Genomic DNA, 17,636 nt, shown 5'->3' on the forward strand with positions numbered 1-17,636 from the left:
ATGCAGAGAGGCCACCCAGGAGCGGGGAGCGCTGCACCGTGGATGCTGCAGCATACGAAGACGCAGCTCCCGAACGCCTGCAATGCACAGACTCAGAAACACTGTCCCCAGGATGTACAAAATAACCAAACAAAATACCCAAACACTCGTAAAACAAAAGGAAGGTGCGCAGGGAAGGTGACATGCTCAGCAAACACCATGCAGCATCTTGAGGCCAGCAGGGCCCCGGAGAAGGCCAGGTAATGACCCCACGCGAAGGCGAAAGGGAGAAAAATTAAAATTCACACTTCTCCCTAATGTCACCAGGAACGTGGCGTTGGAGCACTTCGTGGAATTAGCTGCAGCAGCTTCCTAATTGCCTTTGCCGAGTTGCCGCCCCCAGGTTGATGGCGGCGGCTGCAGCGGCCCCATCAGTCTCGCTTGGTGCTCCTCCGGCACTGCAGTGCTCCTGCCGCAGCTGCTCAGCTTGGCGCTGCGGAGGCGCAGCCGGGACCCCTCTGCTGGGCTGGGAGGCTTCAGAGTGGGGAGACTCGGCCATGTTTTCAGAGGGCTGATGGAGATGGGCTGGGATGCTCCCCAAGGAGAAGAGAGAGGGTCGTGGGCTGGAAGTGAGGACCAGCTGGCTGGAAGGTCTGGCAGTCCCTGCTGGCACCAAGCAGGCTGTGGGCAAGGGACCCATCCCCAGGGCTTCAGGGTTGGAGAGCTGAAGCTGGGAGGCAGCCCTGACTTTTTGCAGCATCTGCACCTGATGATAGGGGCTCAGAAAACCCAGTGTTGGAGGGTAATACAGAAAGGAATGTGAAGGACCTTGTTTTGGTCTGTGCTCAAGAGCACTATTCCCATCACTGGTGAGTGAGCACCAGGAAAAGGCTCCTTTTGTTTATCTGCACATTCATGCATTCCACAAACAGCCCCTGAAGCCCACCCCAAAGGCAGCTCTGCACTAAGTGTCAAAGGAAGACCCTCTCCCATCAGAGAGAAGGAGCCTGCCTTGGGAGATTTCAGGTCCAGCTTATCTGCCTCCTTCTCCACATCCCCACCTCCACTGAAAGAGATGAGGGTCCTCAGGATATCACACTTCCCCAGAACTGCCTGGGCTCGGACAGATCCGCCAGACTCTTTCCATGCAAAATACAGCTGACCCTGCGGGCCCAAGGGCTGGAGCCTTCAAGTTAGCTGTCAATCATGCAGAAAAACATTCATGATTCTCTTTTCCCAGAGAGAAAAAGAAAAAGAAGCTCCAACAAATATCCAGGAAAGACAGAAAAAGAGTGGGGATGACAAAAAACGGGAAGCTAAAATTTACTGGGCACTTTCCAGATGTCCAGTTCTGTGCTAAGACTGTTACCACATATTGACAATGCTCACCACAATCCCATTTTACAAATAAGGAACCAGAGGCCCAGAAGTGAAACTCACTAGAGCCAGGCTGGATCTCAAAGTCAGATCTGTCATGTATTAATACCCAGGTCCCACAGCCCAACCTGGCTCTTTCACATGGGATATACACAAAGGGAAATTTAGCCAAATTCAATGAGATTCTCAAAAGGGCTTCTTAAGAGTCAGCCCTCAAGAGGGGAGGGCTGGCTGACCCTCAAAAGAAATCAAAAGACAAGCAATATTGTTTTAGTACAAAAAAAATGGAAAAGTATAGAAACCTAGAGGGCAGACTGGGCTCACCCCTCTTTCCAGCTCCTTTTTCATTCTGTATTATGAAAGCAGATGACAGTTTACCAAAAAGACTAAGAATTCTGTTGGGGAAAGGATTAAGAGCATAGAAGAAATTGCCACCAACTGCCCTAATGAGTCACTAGCAGGCCAAGTCCAAAGCATGGGGAGCATTTCGTCCTGGGAGTACCCAGATGTCCCTCCTCAGACCCCACCCCAAGCCAGACAGCTGAACAGGACTCACAAGACACAGTTCCATGCCTGTCTTGGTCACCTGGAGCTGGGCATTCTTGGACCAAGGAATATTCTCTGTCTTGGTTTCTGCGTCTCTAACCCAGAGATGATGACAGAACCAAACACAGGAGTGGTTGTGAGAAATTAAATGAAACCATACAAATAAAGCACATGGCACCACATGCAAAGTACCTGCAGCATTATTATGATTACTGCCTCAGAAGACCTTGTGGGGCTCGGTGGTGGGCAGCTCTGGCGGAAGGACTGCCGAGTGGCCTGATATAGTTTCCCCACTCCGTGCACAAACTACTGTTTTCAGCAGCCAACCTGCCCTGATATGTGGAAGCAGCTCCTGAATAAAAATAATAACAACAGCAGCAGGCACCCACCTTTTGTAAATATTTCCTCTGAGCCACTTATTGTCAACCATCCTGTGCGCATCTTCTCACTTGCATCTCTTATCACCACCCTAGAAGTTAGTACCATTGTGCCCATTTAACAGATAAGAACACTGAGGTTCAGCAACTGACTTGCTGAGACTAGTCAGCAGTAGCACTGGACTCTACCCTGAGGAGCTGGGTCTCAGATCCAGACTTCTACCTCTGCACCGTTCTGCCTTCCCTAGACCAACTGCCTCTCTTTAAAATAAAATGTAAAAAATCCATAATCCTCTAATTTCTTTCTCAGTTTATATATTTTTCATATCACTCATAAAGCATTTGTTTCATGCAAAAGTAACTGAAAATCTTGTTGTTTAAATAAGAATTCCAACTATGTTTCCATAATTCTGAAATTCCTGTTCCAGGAAATGTGTCTTGCTGGTTTTTTTCAATAGATTAGTGAGCTGTGAGCCCTTTACTGAGAGGATTACATCTTACTGTGGGGTGACCAGATGATTCCTGATGTTCTGAAATACTGGAACCTGGCTACAGACCCTGGAATTTTAAAGTAGTTACTAGTCTTTAACAAAGGGAAGACAGCCTGTGTATATCAAAACATGCCAACACATACACACACACACGTCTTTTACTGGTTGCCTGACGATGATTCCTTCAACGTGTGCCCCCAAAAGCACAGCTTTCTGAGAGGGGCCCAGGCCAACATCAAAAAGAAATAACATTCGAACTTGAGCTTGAGGGTCCCAGAAATCAAACAATCACCACTGACATGACTGCACGCATGCGTGTTCAGTCGTGTCCGACTCTTTGTGACCTCAAGCACTGTAGTCAGGCTCCTCTACCCATGGAATTTTAGGGACAATGCTTGTCTATTCTTTAGGCAAGGATATTGGAGTGGGTTGTCATTTCCTACTCCAGGGGATCTTTCTGACCCAGAGATTAGACCTGAGTCTCTTGCGTCTCCTCATTGGCAGGCAGTTTCTTTACCACTCAGCCACCTGGGAAGGCCCTTCATTGATGTCAAGTGGGGCCAAACCTCTGCTCACTGAGCTGTTTGGACATGATGCAGTATATTGAGTTAATGGAAATTTCACTGATGATGGAAACGGGTAGGAGTAAAGCCGTATGTTACGACTCATGGCCAAAGATTACCTGCCTCCAATGGGTTTACTGCCCCCCACACCTATTGTTCTTCTAACACTATTTCTCCGCCTCTGCCTTGACAAAGCACAATGGAAACGGATTTCGGATGGCGCAGGTACAAAGAGCCAAACGCCCGCCCTGTGTCTCTCTCACTTTGCTTTGCAAATTAAAGTGACTTCCACGACTGCCCACCTGTTCTGTACAAGGGATGGGATGGGAAGAATTAGGAAAAGAAAGCAAAAAAAAAAAAAAAACGATCCACCTCCATGGAAACATAATGAATACATCTGTTTGCCTTTGTGCCCCTGTCAGATTAAATGTGCAAGACATATATGGCCTTAATCCTATGAACTCATTGTGGGATCAAAGTGACTAAAATTCCAGAAGTTTCTCTTGCTCTTCATTAATAATGAAGTAGAAACTATAAGTGAGAGAGTGGCCCAGAGAACTAAGGCTTCCCAGGTGCCACATATTGTTCGAAGCTACGTCATCTGTGTTCTACCGTCTAGCCCTCCCCAAAATCCTATGATATGGGAGCTTTTATTGTTAATTCTGTTCTGTCAATGCATAAACCAAGGCCCAGAGAGATAAAGTTAGTGACTGACAGAGTGGAATTCAATACAAAGCGCATGCTTTGGAAAAAAAAAAAAAAAACTCTTCAGGGTCTTCCCTGGTGGTCCAGTGGTTAAGAGTCTGCTTGCCAATCCAGGGGACACAGGTTCAATCCCTGGTCTGGGAGGATCCCACATGCTGTGTCGCAGCTGAGCCCGTGTGCCACAACTACTGAGCCGGTGTGCCCTAGAGCTTGAGCTCTGAAGCAAGATGCCACCACAATGAGAAGCTCACGCACCACAAGCAGAGAAAGCCAGGTGCGGCAACAAAGATCCAGTGCAGCCAAAAGTTAAAATTAACAAAATTTTAAAAATAAATAAAGGTTTTTTAAAAATCTCCTTTCAGCTGTGCATGGCTCACCACAATAGAAATCTAGACCCTGCTTATTGAACTTATATGCAGAGTACATCATATGAAATGCCAGCCTGGATAAAGCACAAACTGGAATCAAGATTGCCGGGAGAAATATCAATAACCTCAGATATGCCAATGACACCACCCTTATGGCAGAAAGTGAAGAGGCACTAAACAACCTCCTGATGAAGGTGAAAGAAGAGAGTGAAAAAGCTGGTTTAAAACATTAAAAAAAGACTAAGATCATGGTATCCAGTCCCATCACTTCATGGCAAATAGATGGGAAAACTATGGCAACAGTGACAGACTTTATTTTATTGGGCTCCAAAATCACTGTGGATAGTGACGGCAGCCATGAAAATAAAAGACACTTGCTCCTTGCAAGAAAAGCTATGACACCATATTAAAAAGCAGAGACATTACTTTGCCAACAAAAGTCCAGCTAGTCAAAGCTATGGTTTTTCCAGTAGTCATGTATAGATGTGAGAGGTGGACCATACAGAAAGCTGAGTGCCAAAGAATCGTTGCTTTTGAACTGTGGTGTTGGAGAAGACTCTTGAGATTTCCTTGGACAGCAAAGAGATCAAACCAGTCAATCGTAAAGGAAATCAACCCTGAATATCCACTGGAAGGACTGATGGCTGAAGCTCCAATACTTTTGCCACTTGTTGTGAAGAGCCAACTCATTGGAAAAGCCCCTGATGCTGGGAAAGATTGAAGGGAGGAATAGAAAGGGATGACAGAGGATGAGATGGTTGGATGGCATGAGCCTGAACAAACTCTGGGAGATGGTGAAGGACAGGGAGGCCTGGAGTGCTGCAGTCCACGGGGTCACAAAGAGTCAGACACGACTGAGCAACTAAATAACAGATTCTTTCCTGGGAGCCCAGAATTTCGAAGAAGGAAATGCAAGGTCAAGTTTATAGCACTGGGGGGTGGGGGGGTGGGGAGGGGTTCTAAACCTTGGTGGTATTTCCAAGGGCAAATTTTACCACTGATTCCATTTTAATGCACAACACTAAAGTCTCGGGAAAAGGAATCAAACCATCAGGTGTGAGAAACAGACCCTCAGGAGCCAAACTCAGGGACCTGAGCAAACGGATAAAGACCAGGTTTGACTTTTGGAGGAAAACGTGATGGGAAATGCTCCCTACTTTTTGCCAAATGGCTGAGGCCTTGTGCCTTAGCCGAGACTGAACTGTGCTCAGGAGCTCCGCAAGGTTATTCTTTTCCTTGGCAGCTCTGGTTGAGCAGGTAAGGTACTCAACAGCCCCACTTCTGCCCTGGCAGCCAGGGGCCCTCCGGTCAACCTGCCCTGTCTCCCTTAGGAACCATTCTTGGCCCATCATGGCACAAGCTCCCATGGAATGAGGGAAGTCCTTCCCCAACTCGTGGGGGCCCATCGCCCACAAAGTCAGTCTTTGCTGCCAACAGAACATCTCCTGAAATCCCACCCGAGGAAGCACATCTAGGGGAAAGAAACCAGAGAGGCCTCCAGCATCCCACCCATCCGGCCCTTCTCATCCTGCGGAGGTCCTGACGACCCCACTGAAGCAGGTGCTCAGGCGGGAGCAGCCTACATAGGTGACACACACTGCAGAGAAAAGTCAAAGGCTTGGGGGTCAGAACACTCCCATCTGAGTCCAGCCCCACCACGTGGCAAGCACTCCATCTCCCTGAGCTGCAAGCCACTGGTGACAGGTAGAAAACAGGCCACCTCCCAGTGCAACTAAAGACCCCAGCAGACGCCTTGCATTATCTACTTTAATACAAAGAATGCTTGGCTCATTAAACTCTCCCCCAAAAAGTCCATTTCCTTCCTGTCCAGTCCCACTGAACAGTCTGTTCTCCTGAGCCGGTTAGAATCTTGGTAGAATTTAAGAAGCCTCCAGTGCAGTCAGACTCTGTGGTTCCATCGGTTCCGAGTACCAATGGTTTGGGGGTGATTTTCTAAACTATGTGGCCCTTCCTCAGTTGATCCACCACCTGCACAGCAGGGCAAGCTAGGAAGGGGGTACCAGGAAGCCCCTGAGGTAGTTCTTCAACCCCAATGTCTCATGTGGACATCACCCCAACTCTAGGAGAAAGTGAGCTGACCTTTCTTGGCTGGGTCTGGGCAGAGGCTGGGTCCACTGTGGTCTCCTTCTCCCGCTCTGCAGTGCCTGGCTCCTCAGGCTCCTCCTGTCAGGCGCCAGGTGGGACCACTTTCCTCCCTGTCGGCACCTGGCACCCACTGCCCCCTTCAGGCACTCGTTCATTTGCGTCTATGGAGCTGGCCCCACAGATGCTCAGTGAAGGTTATCTGAAGAGCTCGTCTCTATCTCTCGCCACCAATAACGACTTCCACAGCTCAATCGCGGAAAGCTTCTACGTGCCAGGCACCGTGCTAAGTGCCTTACGCCTTTTATTTTATTTAATCTTCATCACAGCCTGTAAAGTAGAAGATCCTGGCCTCCTCTCACATTGGAGGGAGCAGGTTCAGAAGCGTCATGCTGCAAGGTGACCCAGCTAGGAAACGGCAGATCTGGGACTCAACGCCAAGTCCATCTGACGCCAAACCCTGTCCTCTCAGCTGTTTTCTTGGGTTCTAATTGTTTTCAAAGTAATTTCCCAGATGTTGTCTCATTTAATCCTCCAAAACACCCACAAAGTAGGGTAATGCAGGTATTACTCACATTGTTTTCAAACAGGAAGAGGGGATGAAAAAAGGTCACACAAAGACAAGAGAACACAGCAGCACTGCGGCCAGGCAAGCAGACTCCAGAAGCCCAGCTGGGTCACCTGGGGGCAGCTGCTTCGTTTCCACAAGCCTCAACTTCCAAATCTGAAAAATGGGGTGACTGGTAGCGCCTGAGTCATTAGGTAGCTGAGAGAATTCAGTGGGATGACACGTCAGGTGTTTATCTGGTACCTGGAATGTAGGAACTCCTGAGGGAATGCTACCTGTTCTTACTATCAGATTAGACCGTTTGCTCAAGGCCACTCAGGAAATACCTACAGAAAAGACAGGAAGACAAACATCACAGCTCTTGGACTCCTAGGCCAGTGACCTTTTTCTGTGCTTTAACAACACTGCAGCTTCCAAGACGTATGTCTCTGAAAACGCTCCAAGCTCTGCACCTATTACAATGATGAAAAAAGATGGGCAAAGGACGCCTCCCCAGCTGACTGTGGCCAGAACATCAAAATAGAATGAGAGGATGAGCTACCCAGCAGGGAAAAGAGAAAGCCAAAATGAGCACGACCTGTCCTGTGGGGAGCTTCACCCGAGTCCCGACGGGCCCCCTCTTTGCTGTGATGCCCGGCTATCATCATCTTGAAATTCTTCATAACTTTTTAACAAATGGAACTACATTTTGCTTTCCCACTGGGTCCCACAAATTATGTCGGTGGTCCCCAACCTATCTGGCACCAGGGACCCTTTTCATGAAAGACCATTTTTCCATGGGATTGGGGATGGGGTGGATGGTTTGGGGATGATTCGAGTGCATTACATTTATCGTGCACTTTATTTCTAGTATTATTACATCAGCTCCACCTCAGATCATCAGGCATGAGATCCTGGAGATTAGGGACCCCTGATGTAGCTGGTCCTGGTCTCAGCAGGTCCTCCACTGCAGCCACCTATAATGTCTCAGATGCCGGACAAACCTGAGCCTGGCGGACTGGATCATCCGGCTCTGTCCTAGCACTCCAATTCACACCCTCAAGCCGCACTTGCTAGCAGCCCAAGAGGACAAGGACAACTTTCCCCATCAGCAGGCAGCATCTGGCACATTCTGTGATGAGCAGCCTCCGTTTCTACTGGCATGCGTGCACATGCATGCACAAACTTAATAAGTGGTAAGGACATGTACCAGCCCCAAATATCATCTGGCAGTTGCTTCACCCAAAACGAATAACCAGAAGTCTGGTCTGCGAACCCACAGCCATACATTAACCATGTCCCACTTGCCTGTCCGGATTGTTTACATGGTAATAGCTCCCTTAACCTTGGTAGGGTACTGTTTTCCAATACTGGATGCCAAGATAAATACACGGCAGGGCACAAAGTGAAGAAAGAGGCATCTATTTCTTGTCAAGAGATAATGCTCTCCTTTCCAATATGGCCTTGAACTGCCCATTAATAGGTGGCTACTGAGTTGTTTATTTCCATAATCTTGACATGGGATAACCGAGAAGCTCAGCAACATCTAACCATGATACACCTTATATGTTATGCCTTATTTAAACAGCCCTGGAATGAGCACCCAACAAGTGTTATACCATTTGTTAAAGACACCCTGCACCCTTTGCAAAGTTATGCCTGTAAAATGACTTTCTCCTGAAAAGTAGACACGCTGGCTACACAAAGAGAAATCCCCTAAAACACATCAGCTGAGCAGATGCCTCACCTGCAAAGGGTGAGCTGTGGTCCAGGTCAGACTGTCAGGAACAAGTCTCTGAGGCTGGCTTCGCATTTCAGGGACCACCAGCTAAATGCGCTGGCCACTAAATACTCAGGGAAATCAAGCATCCTCCCCTTCTTCTCCATGTTCTTCTCTTGAAGGAGAAGCTCACTTTTGCTTAATGGACCAGAGAGGGCTGATGAAGAGTCTATCGATATTGCCAGGAGCCTGACATGAGGAACTTTCCCTCTCGCTCCATGATACACAAAAGCCTCACTGCAGCCACTGGAGATGAAGCAAAGGCCATTATGTCTCTTGTATAAAAATTACACTAAAAGAGTAGTGGGGGAGGGGGACTCTCATACGCTAATTCATAGGCTGGCATTTACGACATCTATTTCATTTTTTCTCAGTCTCAGCCATAGCAAATCTCTAAGTCCAATCAGAGGGTCCCAGGGAACATGCAAGCTGTGAAAAGTCTCTGTCTGGAGGACGCTGTGGATCTCAGTTTGGGAGGCTCTTTTGACAAGCACTGTGACTGCAAAAGATGGGGACCCCTGAAATAAACACCACTCACTTCTGACAGAGGCTGTATACTTGGATAAAGAAAAAGCCATGAGTTGGTATCTGTAATGAGAGATCCGGACTAATGACAGTCCAGAAACAAAGGATCCTTGAGAGAACGTACACCTCTTTCGGGAAGCCCAACACAGCGAGTCATTCACTGCTCCAGGTGTGCAGGAGCACCAAACACCTGGCGAGGGCAGATGGATGACATAAAAACCTGAACCCCCACACTTGACTTCCACAAATGTGTGCTCCAAAGTGCAGGACGATGAGATAGCCGGCAAGGTCACAGGTGCCCACAGTACTGTTTCACATTTCTTTTACTTTTGTTCATCCTGATACGTGGCTAGTGTGAGTGAGTGATAGTTGCTCAGTCATGCCTGACTCTCTGCAACCCCATGGACTCTAGCCTGCCAGGCGCCACTGTTCATGGAATTCTCCAGGCAAGATTATTGGAGTAGGTTGCCATTTCCTTCTCCGGATACATGGCTATGTCTTCTTCAAAACTGGAAACGTTATCTGTGCTTGCCCCTGCCAGACAGACTTTATGAGGTGGCTTGGTACTCATGTGTTTGCCTAAAAGCACATTGGTGTTAGAATAAATAAGACAAGATACAACTAGCCTGAGAGCACTAGAGAAATTGATCAAATGTAGTAACTACATTGGATTAAAAACCTGAAGTTTACCTCCAATGAGTAAACCACGCCTACGTTTTCACCTCCCTTAACTTTGACTAGCAGTTGTAAATCTGAGCTATGCAGGCAGCAGTAGTTCCTAATAAGGGAAAAAGCAAAGCAGAAATATTTCTGGCAGAAAAGAAACTTTGAGAAAAAGAAGGAAAAAAAAGAAAAGAACAAAAGAGGCTCAGACTTAACAAAGTCATACAAAAAGAACTTTATCTGGTCAGCAAGTGACCAAGTATGAGTGCATAAATGCAATAAGATATATGCGTGGGTAAGATGCGGGAAATGAATTCTAACTGGTTTAGCCTGCTCTGCTGATGTCCTGGTGATTAAGCTAATGAGACCAATAAACTGCCCTGAAAGACTGAAAACTGTCATTTCCAAGATTTTAAGACTTTGAAAAATAATCTGCCAGGGAGAAGTCCAGTAATTGAAGTGGTGCCATGAATTAAAACGTGGGCAGCATAGGTTGAATGCATTAATCTCGCAGGATGACAAATAACTGTGTTTATTCAACAAAAATGTTCAGCCAAGTAGCGCCTCCCCAGTAAAAGCAATCCATAGTGTCAGGCTTCCTATAGGCAGCACAGCGCTGCTACCTAATTCCTGATAAGTGAATACTCCTATTTAATTATTTAAAAGACCATCGATTTCCACATTGATGAAAAGTCATAATTATCAAAATGGCATAAAGACCCAACCTTTCACTCTGCTGACTCTGTCCTGTGGAAAGAGATATCACATTCATGTATTAAAGCCGCCCTCTCAATAAATAGTTGATAATGCAAAAAACTGGTTATGCATTCCAAGGAGAGCACATTTGATAAGTGCGGCACGAGGCGTCCAAGGTAAATGTCAATTCTTTTCTAGCATTAATGGCAGAGACACACAGTACCTGTATTTCCGCTGTGTATTTATCACCATGATTCTGGAAAATGTAATTAGAACCCTTCATTCCCGTGAACATACATTCCCTGAATGCAGAACTAAATAGAACGACAAATCCGGCTCCGACCAAATTCTCCCAGGGAGGGATGAAATGAGAATCATACCAGTTTAATACCTTTTATTGTGAATGTTAGGGGTGTGGAGCCCATGCATTTAACAGCCTAGGTTACTGGACCTACTAGAATGCTTCTCACTGAATCCCAAAATAGAAAGGTAATGAAACTGTGCCTCTCCAAGAGAACCCACACAAAGCGCATTCTCTGGGGAAAATGAAGCAAGATAGAGGCAGCTGAATATTGGCATGAATATGTCAAATACGAAAGTTAATTAAAAGTTGAAGTGAATGGAAACCCCTGCAGTATCTGCCAGCTAAGGAGGGCAGGACACAGGCACACAGCCGCATGAGAGCTTTGCTTTCAGGGGCCCGAGGTCCTCTAACAACCAGAAAAACCTCTCAAAATTGACTCCAACTCCAACATTCAAGTCCCACGTTCTTCCATTCTGCGTTGGAAACAGTCTACTTTGCTAAAAAGCAGATTCTTTTTTTAATACAATCAAAAATATCCTCTTTATAAAGAACTAATAGATTGCTATTCCTGCACCAGGCAAAGAAAACAAAAAGAGAAAAAATAGGAAGTCTGGCAGTGGATATCAGATACATTATTGTAAGCTAACACCATGGTAATGAACAAAGAGACAACTAATTAAATATTCTCCTTTCTAAATCCATGACAATGAGGCACATTATTAAATACCTATATTTACATTGATAAAATCAGTGATAATACTGCTATCTTGAATTATATTATCTAAAAAAAACCTGTTACCCTATTATGAAAATGGCAGTTTTCCCAGTCTCCAAACCCCTTAAAATAGGTGGCCTATTATTATTTAACTTACATTCACAATAACTATTTTGCAAAGTTTTTGCCTTAGTTCAAAAATTAATAAACTTCCATTCTAAAAATGAACACCTTACATCCATAACATTAAATGTCAATTAGAAAAATCACATAGAGTACATAGAATTGTTCAGTGGTATACAATATACCTTAACTGAAATCAAGTTTAAATGTCTATGCCTTGAAAGTATAATTACAATCTATTATGCAACACCCTTGAGTCCTCTTACTGCAGTGTTAATGCATTGTTCAATCAAGTTTCCAAACTCATTTCGAGAGTAACTTAAGTGTCAAAGATGCAATGATGTGACAGAAGGGTACAGAAAGTTGACTCAGAGTAGTAATGTCTCATGCAAATGGCCAGAAACTTAAAAAGAAGAGAAAGGCAACTGTCTGCTTGCTTTTCCAAATGATGCTACACTTCCCCACACTCTGAGCACCTCGCATCTTTTCTCATTCATACTCTGAGCTGTCTAAATCAGTCTTCTTTGTTGATTATAAAGATACAATCATATTGAAGGGCAATGGGCCAAGACAGCCAAAAGATATCTCCCCAAGTTGTCTACCACGCCCTGCCCCATGGAAGTCCTTGCCTAGCCAGTGAAAGCCATGGGTATCGGAGGATGTCATGGTCAGTGATTGCAATCCAGAGCAGAAGAAATGCCCACCCCAGCACCTAATGCCCAGCAACACCTCACCTTCCCCTTGGTATCTGATTACAGAATGCCAGGCAACAGCAAGAAATTACAACAAAGACATAAACAGCTGGAAATAATTACCCAATTGTCCAGCTGTAAACATGACAAAAGCAAAGTAAGGCTTGCGAATGCAGTATCAGAAAGGATGCTGATGAGAAGGTAAGAGAAGGATTTTAGCTTTCTCCAATTTGCTATCAGAGATTAAGCAATAATATGCTTGGCTGAAGGGATTTTGTGTGGTGTGTGTGTGTGAACTTCAGAGAGAAGGAAAAAATATATTTCATGGGCTCCTACAAAATATGAGTATAAGATATATAAGCACAATAAAAAAAAAATGCTCACAGGCTCTGAGGAGATACTTTCAGAGTTGCTATAACTAAACTACAACAGGCAGATGAAAAATATTTCTTTAAAGTTATACAAAATATCCTCTTCTTTAAAAGCATAAGCTAAATACACAGGCAATGCAATAGGCCAGAACTCTTCACATAAAACATCTGACACACAGGCAAAATGCCAAAGCAGGGTACAGACTGGTCCAGATTAAAAGAACACGAGCAAAAGAAGCGACTCCTATAAACTGAGAAGCAGGTCACAGGTACGTGAATTATCATTGTCCATAAAGGCACATCATAACCTCCCTCAAGGTTTTATCAACTGCCTATAACTCAACGAACTCCGTCCCCAAATAACAGTTGAGAAAACAGTCTTTCCAAGGTTTCAGAGAATATGGCTACTGGCAATTTTTAAGCCAGGCTAACCTCTGTCATTCCATTGTGGGATGATGTTTCATTACAATATTTAGATTCCATGTGACAAACTGTTTCATACAATGTCCCCAAAAACGCTGCTCTCTAAAGCAGAATGCCGTAAAGAAAATACGTACTTGGTTACCAGGCAGCATGCATGACACATATGTTACATTGGCCCAAAAAGCACAGCTTTAAATGCTTAAAAGTTAACTTAACAATTTAAGCTGTTTGTACCCATTTTCAGAGAATTACCCCTAAATGCCAATTTTATTTTCTATCTTTGACAGAATTCTTGGATTAACCCTATTGATTTGTTAACTTGAAATTCTTTTTTATCCCCTCTAATCTCTCCTCCCCAGCCTATTTCCCCTTGCCCCTTTTTTTTCCCTTGGAGGGGAGCGCAAAGGACTATATATCTCAGTGTAATTTTAAGCATAATGCTGCCTGTTTGAATTAAAATTGATGCAGCTTCTGATAAAAGCCTAATAATCAATTCTCCATTCTCATTACTCTCCAGAATATATGGATGCGGACCAACGTCTTAAGTTTGTGGACTACTCTCATAGGTTATTACCCAGCAGTGCAGCTGAGTGGAAAGATAACCACATTCATTCTCCTTATCTGTAATGATGTAATGCATGCTAGCCCTGGGTCTAGATGATTGGGGAATAATGGGATTGTACAACTGCAGGGATGACAAACAATAGTGCAGCGTCTTTCTCTGATACACTGAACCCCAGCCTGCAGCGTGGGCAAGGTGAAAGCCATCATAACATAGGCACTGATGCTGCCCCTTGCATGAAGTTAGCGTTTTTTGGCCAGAGGAGCATCTGCTCTCACACTGAAACAGCAATCCCGACACTGAGAGGAGAGCCATGCAAAAAACACTCCGTTTCCGAGCCTTGGCCAGGACAGTGCCACTGAGTATCCTGCTTTTCTTTGTGTATAGAATCGAGTGTCATCTAAAAATAACCGGTTGGTAGGGAGAAGTCACCGGCACAATACATTGCCAAGAAACCGGAGGATCAGAGACACCTCTGATAACTGATGCTGCTCTGGGTTCACGTTTGTTTGGAAAACTAAATCTGCCTCCATTTTCTGTGCTGGAAAAAATCATCGCTTCCTGCCACCACAGAAACCTTACCTTTTGCAGAAGCTGGGAGCCGGAGTACTTCGCGGCAATAGATTTTATCTCTCCACCAAAAGCAGAGGCCCAGAGCTTCACCCTATACGGAGAAAGGGCACAGGAACAAATGTAACACCGTGTCACAGTCAACACGCACGCACACGCACACACGGGGGCTGTGGCTGAAGGAGCCGGGAGGTATAACATCGGAGGAAAAAGAAAAAAGAAAAAACGCCTTGGTAGAAACTGCCAGCACCAAACTGCAGAGCGCACCGCGGGAGGGGGCTCGAGGGGGGGGTCACATAGTTCAAAATGTGCAAAGTGCCCCCAGGCTCTCTGGAAAGATCACTAAATTTTATTTCAATCATTGCCTGAGAACTTGACCACCCAAACTGGGCATCACCTGGCAAAAATTAGTCGGAAGAAATTCACCCACCCTCCCCCGCCCCGCAAAGAAGTGAGACGGCAAGATAGCAAAGAGCCCGGTAAATAAACGGCCCATGGAAGTTGGATGCGGTAAACAGGCTTCAAAGTTCGTGCTGTCACTGGCGGTGAGCCTCTCCTGGTCTCACTCGCCAGCCCGGGGAGGGGGCGAGGGACTCCCACCCCAGCCTGGCCGCCCCACGCGGGTGCGGGCCGGCAGGTGCGAGAGACGAGGCCGACGACCGCGGCAGGTCCTGTCCGGCCGCACCTGCGGGAGCCCAAACTTGGGCACAGCGGGTCGCGGGCGGCCGGAATCCCCTCCCGGGGCGGCGCAGGACCCAGCACTTACACGGAGAGAGGGATCTGCTGCTCCGAGCGCACCACGTCCCCCAGCGCGGCGTAGAGAAGCGCGGCGGTCAGGAGCGCCCAGGGCCCCCGGGACGCGCGGCGCTGCCAGCCCAGTCCGGCCATGCTGGGCTCCCTCCGACGCGCCGGCAGCAGCGACAGAAGCGGCCGTGGGGAGCTGCGCCGAGCGGGCGGTGGGCGAGCGCGCTGGGCTGCCTGCTCCGCGCCGCCCCGCCTGCCTCTCGCGCGCCGGGCGCACTTGGGGAGCAGAAAAAGGAGCGGGGCGGGGGGGTGCGGGGGGGGCGGAGGGCGGAGAGGAGGAGGGAGTGGGGAGAGGTGGAGAGGGAGGCAGGCGGGGGAGGAGGCAGGGAGGCGCGCCTCTCGCAGCGGCGGCCGCCCGGCCCCGCCTCGGCGGCCCCGGGAGTCCGGCGGGCCGCGGCGGGAGGGCGGGAGGCGCCGCGCGGGCGGGGACTTGCAAACTCGCGTGTCCTTGGCCGCGGCGGAGCGCGCCCTGCCCCTCCCGGCCCACTGCGGCCGCCGAGTTCTTCACAACTCCGCAGTCCGCCGCCGCGGGCGCCACTCTCGGGCTGACCCCCGGCCGGACCCAGTGACCCTGCGCCCCGAGCTGGTTGGAGATGCGGGTGGGTGCGGGGGGAGGCAGGCTGGAGGACCCTGGCTGGGTCGTAGGGTGCTGAGGAGCGCAGAGGTGGCGCGACCCCCGGCCCCGCCGCGCAGTTTTCCGGCGGGCAAGGGGTGCGAGGAAGAGGCCAAAGTCTGAAGAAGAGGCCGGGGCTCGCGCCGGAGTACTGGGTCGCGCGGGGTGGAGTGCGATGGGGATGGCAGGGGGATGGCAGCGGGGCTCGGCGGTCAGGCGCGGGCACTGCTGCGTGGCCGCCTGCAGCCGCTCCTCCGGTCGCGGCGCCGACCAGGGAAGGCGCGGAGGGCGGCGCTGCCGGCGCGGCGCGGGCTCTCGAGCGCGGGGCTCCGGGTTTCGGGCCGCGGCTGGGCCGGCTTGGCGCGCCCGAACCCGGGCCGGGCTCTGACCCGCGGAGGCCCGGGGTCCGCGCGACTGCAGCGGCCGGCGGGGCGGGGAGGGGCGGCACTGCGGCTCTGGGTCCATCCTGACTGGCGGACTCCCTGGATTTCGGGAATGAGGGAGTCCTCCGAGGCTCGGGGATTCACCGTTTCCCCACTCGGACCCCCACCCGCTGGGTGGAAGGCGCGGTTGCGCGGGCGGAGGCAGGAAGTCGGGGAAGCCCCGGGCGCCTGAGGAACCAGGCTTCCCCGCGGCCTCTCCCGCCGCCGCCCCCAGCCCGGGACCCGTCTCTCGGAGCCCCGGCTCCGGTTAGAGGTCTGGGTGTGTGACTGGGAACTTTGTGGAGCCCTCGCGCCAACCGTCAGTCGAGACCGACCCGAGCTCGGCTGAGTCATCCTTGACTCGCCGAGCGCAACTCGACTGACCCCAGGCAAGCCGCGCGCTCCTGATACCGCGGGGTCTCCCGGGGCGTCCGCCGCCTGGGTTCGCCTGGTTTGCGGGACTCCCCCTACAGGGCTCTGGGCTCTCTTTCCCGTCACCCGCCTTCAGCCTCACCGCCCTCAGCTCTCTGGGGAGAGAGCGAGGGTGGGCTCCAGCTTCCGCCTGGTGGTGTCTGGCGAGAAGCCAGGCGGGCTCTCCTGCCCAGCACCCCCGCTAAAAGTTACCCCTGCAGACGTGGGTCTGGATCTCACAGTTGGCTACGCTGGGAGAAGGACCGCGCAGGGGCCTTTGGTGTCTGCCGAGTGCGGAGGAGCCCCGGCTCTCGTGGGCGGGTCGTGCCCCCACCTCGGGGAGCAGCTCAGGGAACAGGCCCCACCCTGGAAGCGCCAGGTGCTTCCCGCCCACGGGCAGCGTCTACAATCTCCACGGATGACTAACCGGTTATAATGAATTCTCCGCTTCTGTGCACACCTCCGATCTATGGAAGTGTGCTAGCAGTTCCAAACCGAGATGAGCGCGGCCTGACCCCAGGGAAAGGGTCCGGATGGCTTTGCCGCTCACACTGGGGGCGGGAGAAAAATAATTTTCCTGTCATATCCCAGGCGCCTTCTTTCTAAATGAGTAAGTGTGTAAGTGAATGAAAGCATACTAGCCTTTATTTGTAAGCCTACAATCCACTGCCACTGTAATATCTATATGATAATGGCCTTAAGGCAGTCCCTCATTCATGCAGTGAATAACTGCCAAGCATCTGTGATAGGACCGTCGGGTGTACCAGGGACCCGACGGTGAACGAATCAGACACCTCCCCTCGAGGATTTTATGCGCTATCAAAGGAAAAAGGCTTTACTCCAAAAGCCATAATGATAAATGCATAATTATATAGTTTGACAAGAAGTCAACTATAGTATGCATGA

The 17,636-nt window shown here is 49.1% G+C and overlaps 1 protein-coding gene and 1 long non-coding RNA gene across 3 annotated transcripts in view; both read right to left on the reverse strand.

Moving 5' to 3' along the window:
• Positions 1-6,741, reverse strand: part of LOC129634734 (uncharacterized) — a 60,955-nt gene extending 54,214 nt beyond the window's left edge. For both annotated transcript variants that reach the window (XR_008705857.1, XR_008705856.1), the window contains exon 1: positions 6,507-6,741. This is a non-coding gene — a long non-coding RNA (uncharacterized LOC129634734). The remainder of the gene's footprint in view (positions 1-6,506) is intronic.
• Positions 1-15,474, reverse strand: part of CACNA2D3 (calcium voltage-gated channel auxiliary subunit alpha2delta 3) — a 908,562-nt gene extending 893,088 nt beyond the window's left edge. Inside the window, exons 1-2 of the mRNA XM_055556946.1 lie at positions 15,247-15,474; positions 14,493-14,574 (exon numbers count right to left, since the gene is read on the reverse strand). Of these exons, the coding sequence (XP_055412921.1) occupies positions 14,493-14,574; positions 15,247-15,368 (204 nt within the window). The 5' untranslated portion in view covers positions 15,369-15,474. The remainder of the gene's footprint in view (positions 1-14,492; positions 14,575-15,246) is intronic.
• Positions 15,475-17,636: the final 2,162 nt, after the last annotated feature.

The sequence above is a fragment of the Bubalus kerabau genome, chromosome 20 (genome assembly GCF_029407905.1).
Source record: "Bubalus kerabau isolate K-KA32 ecotype Philippines breed swamp buffalo chromosome 20, PCC_UOA_SB_1v2, whole genome shotgun sequence".
NCBI classification, from domain to species: Eukaryota; Metazoa; Chordata; class Mammalia; order Artiodactyla; family Bovidae; genus Bubalus; species Bubalus kerabau.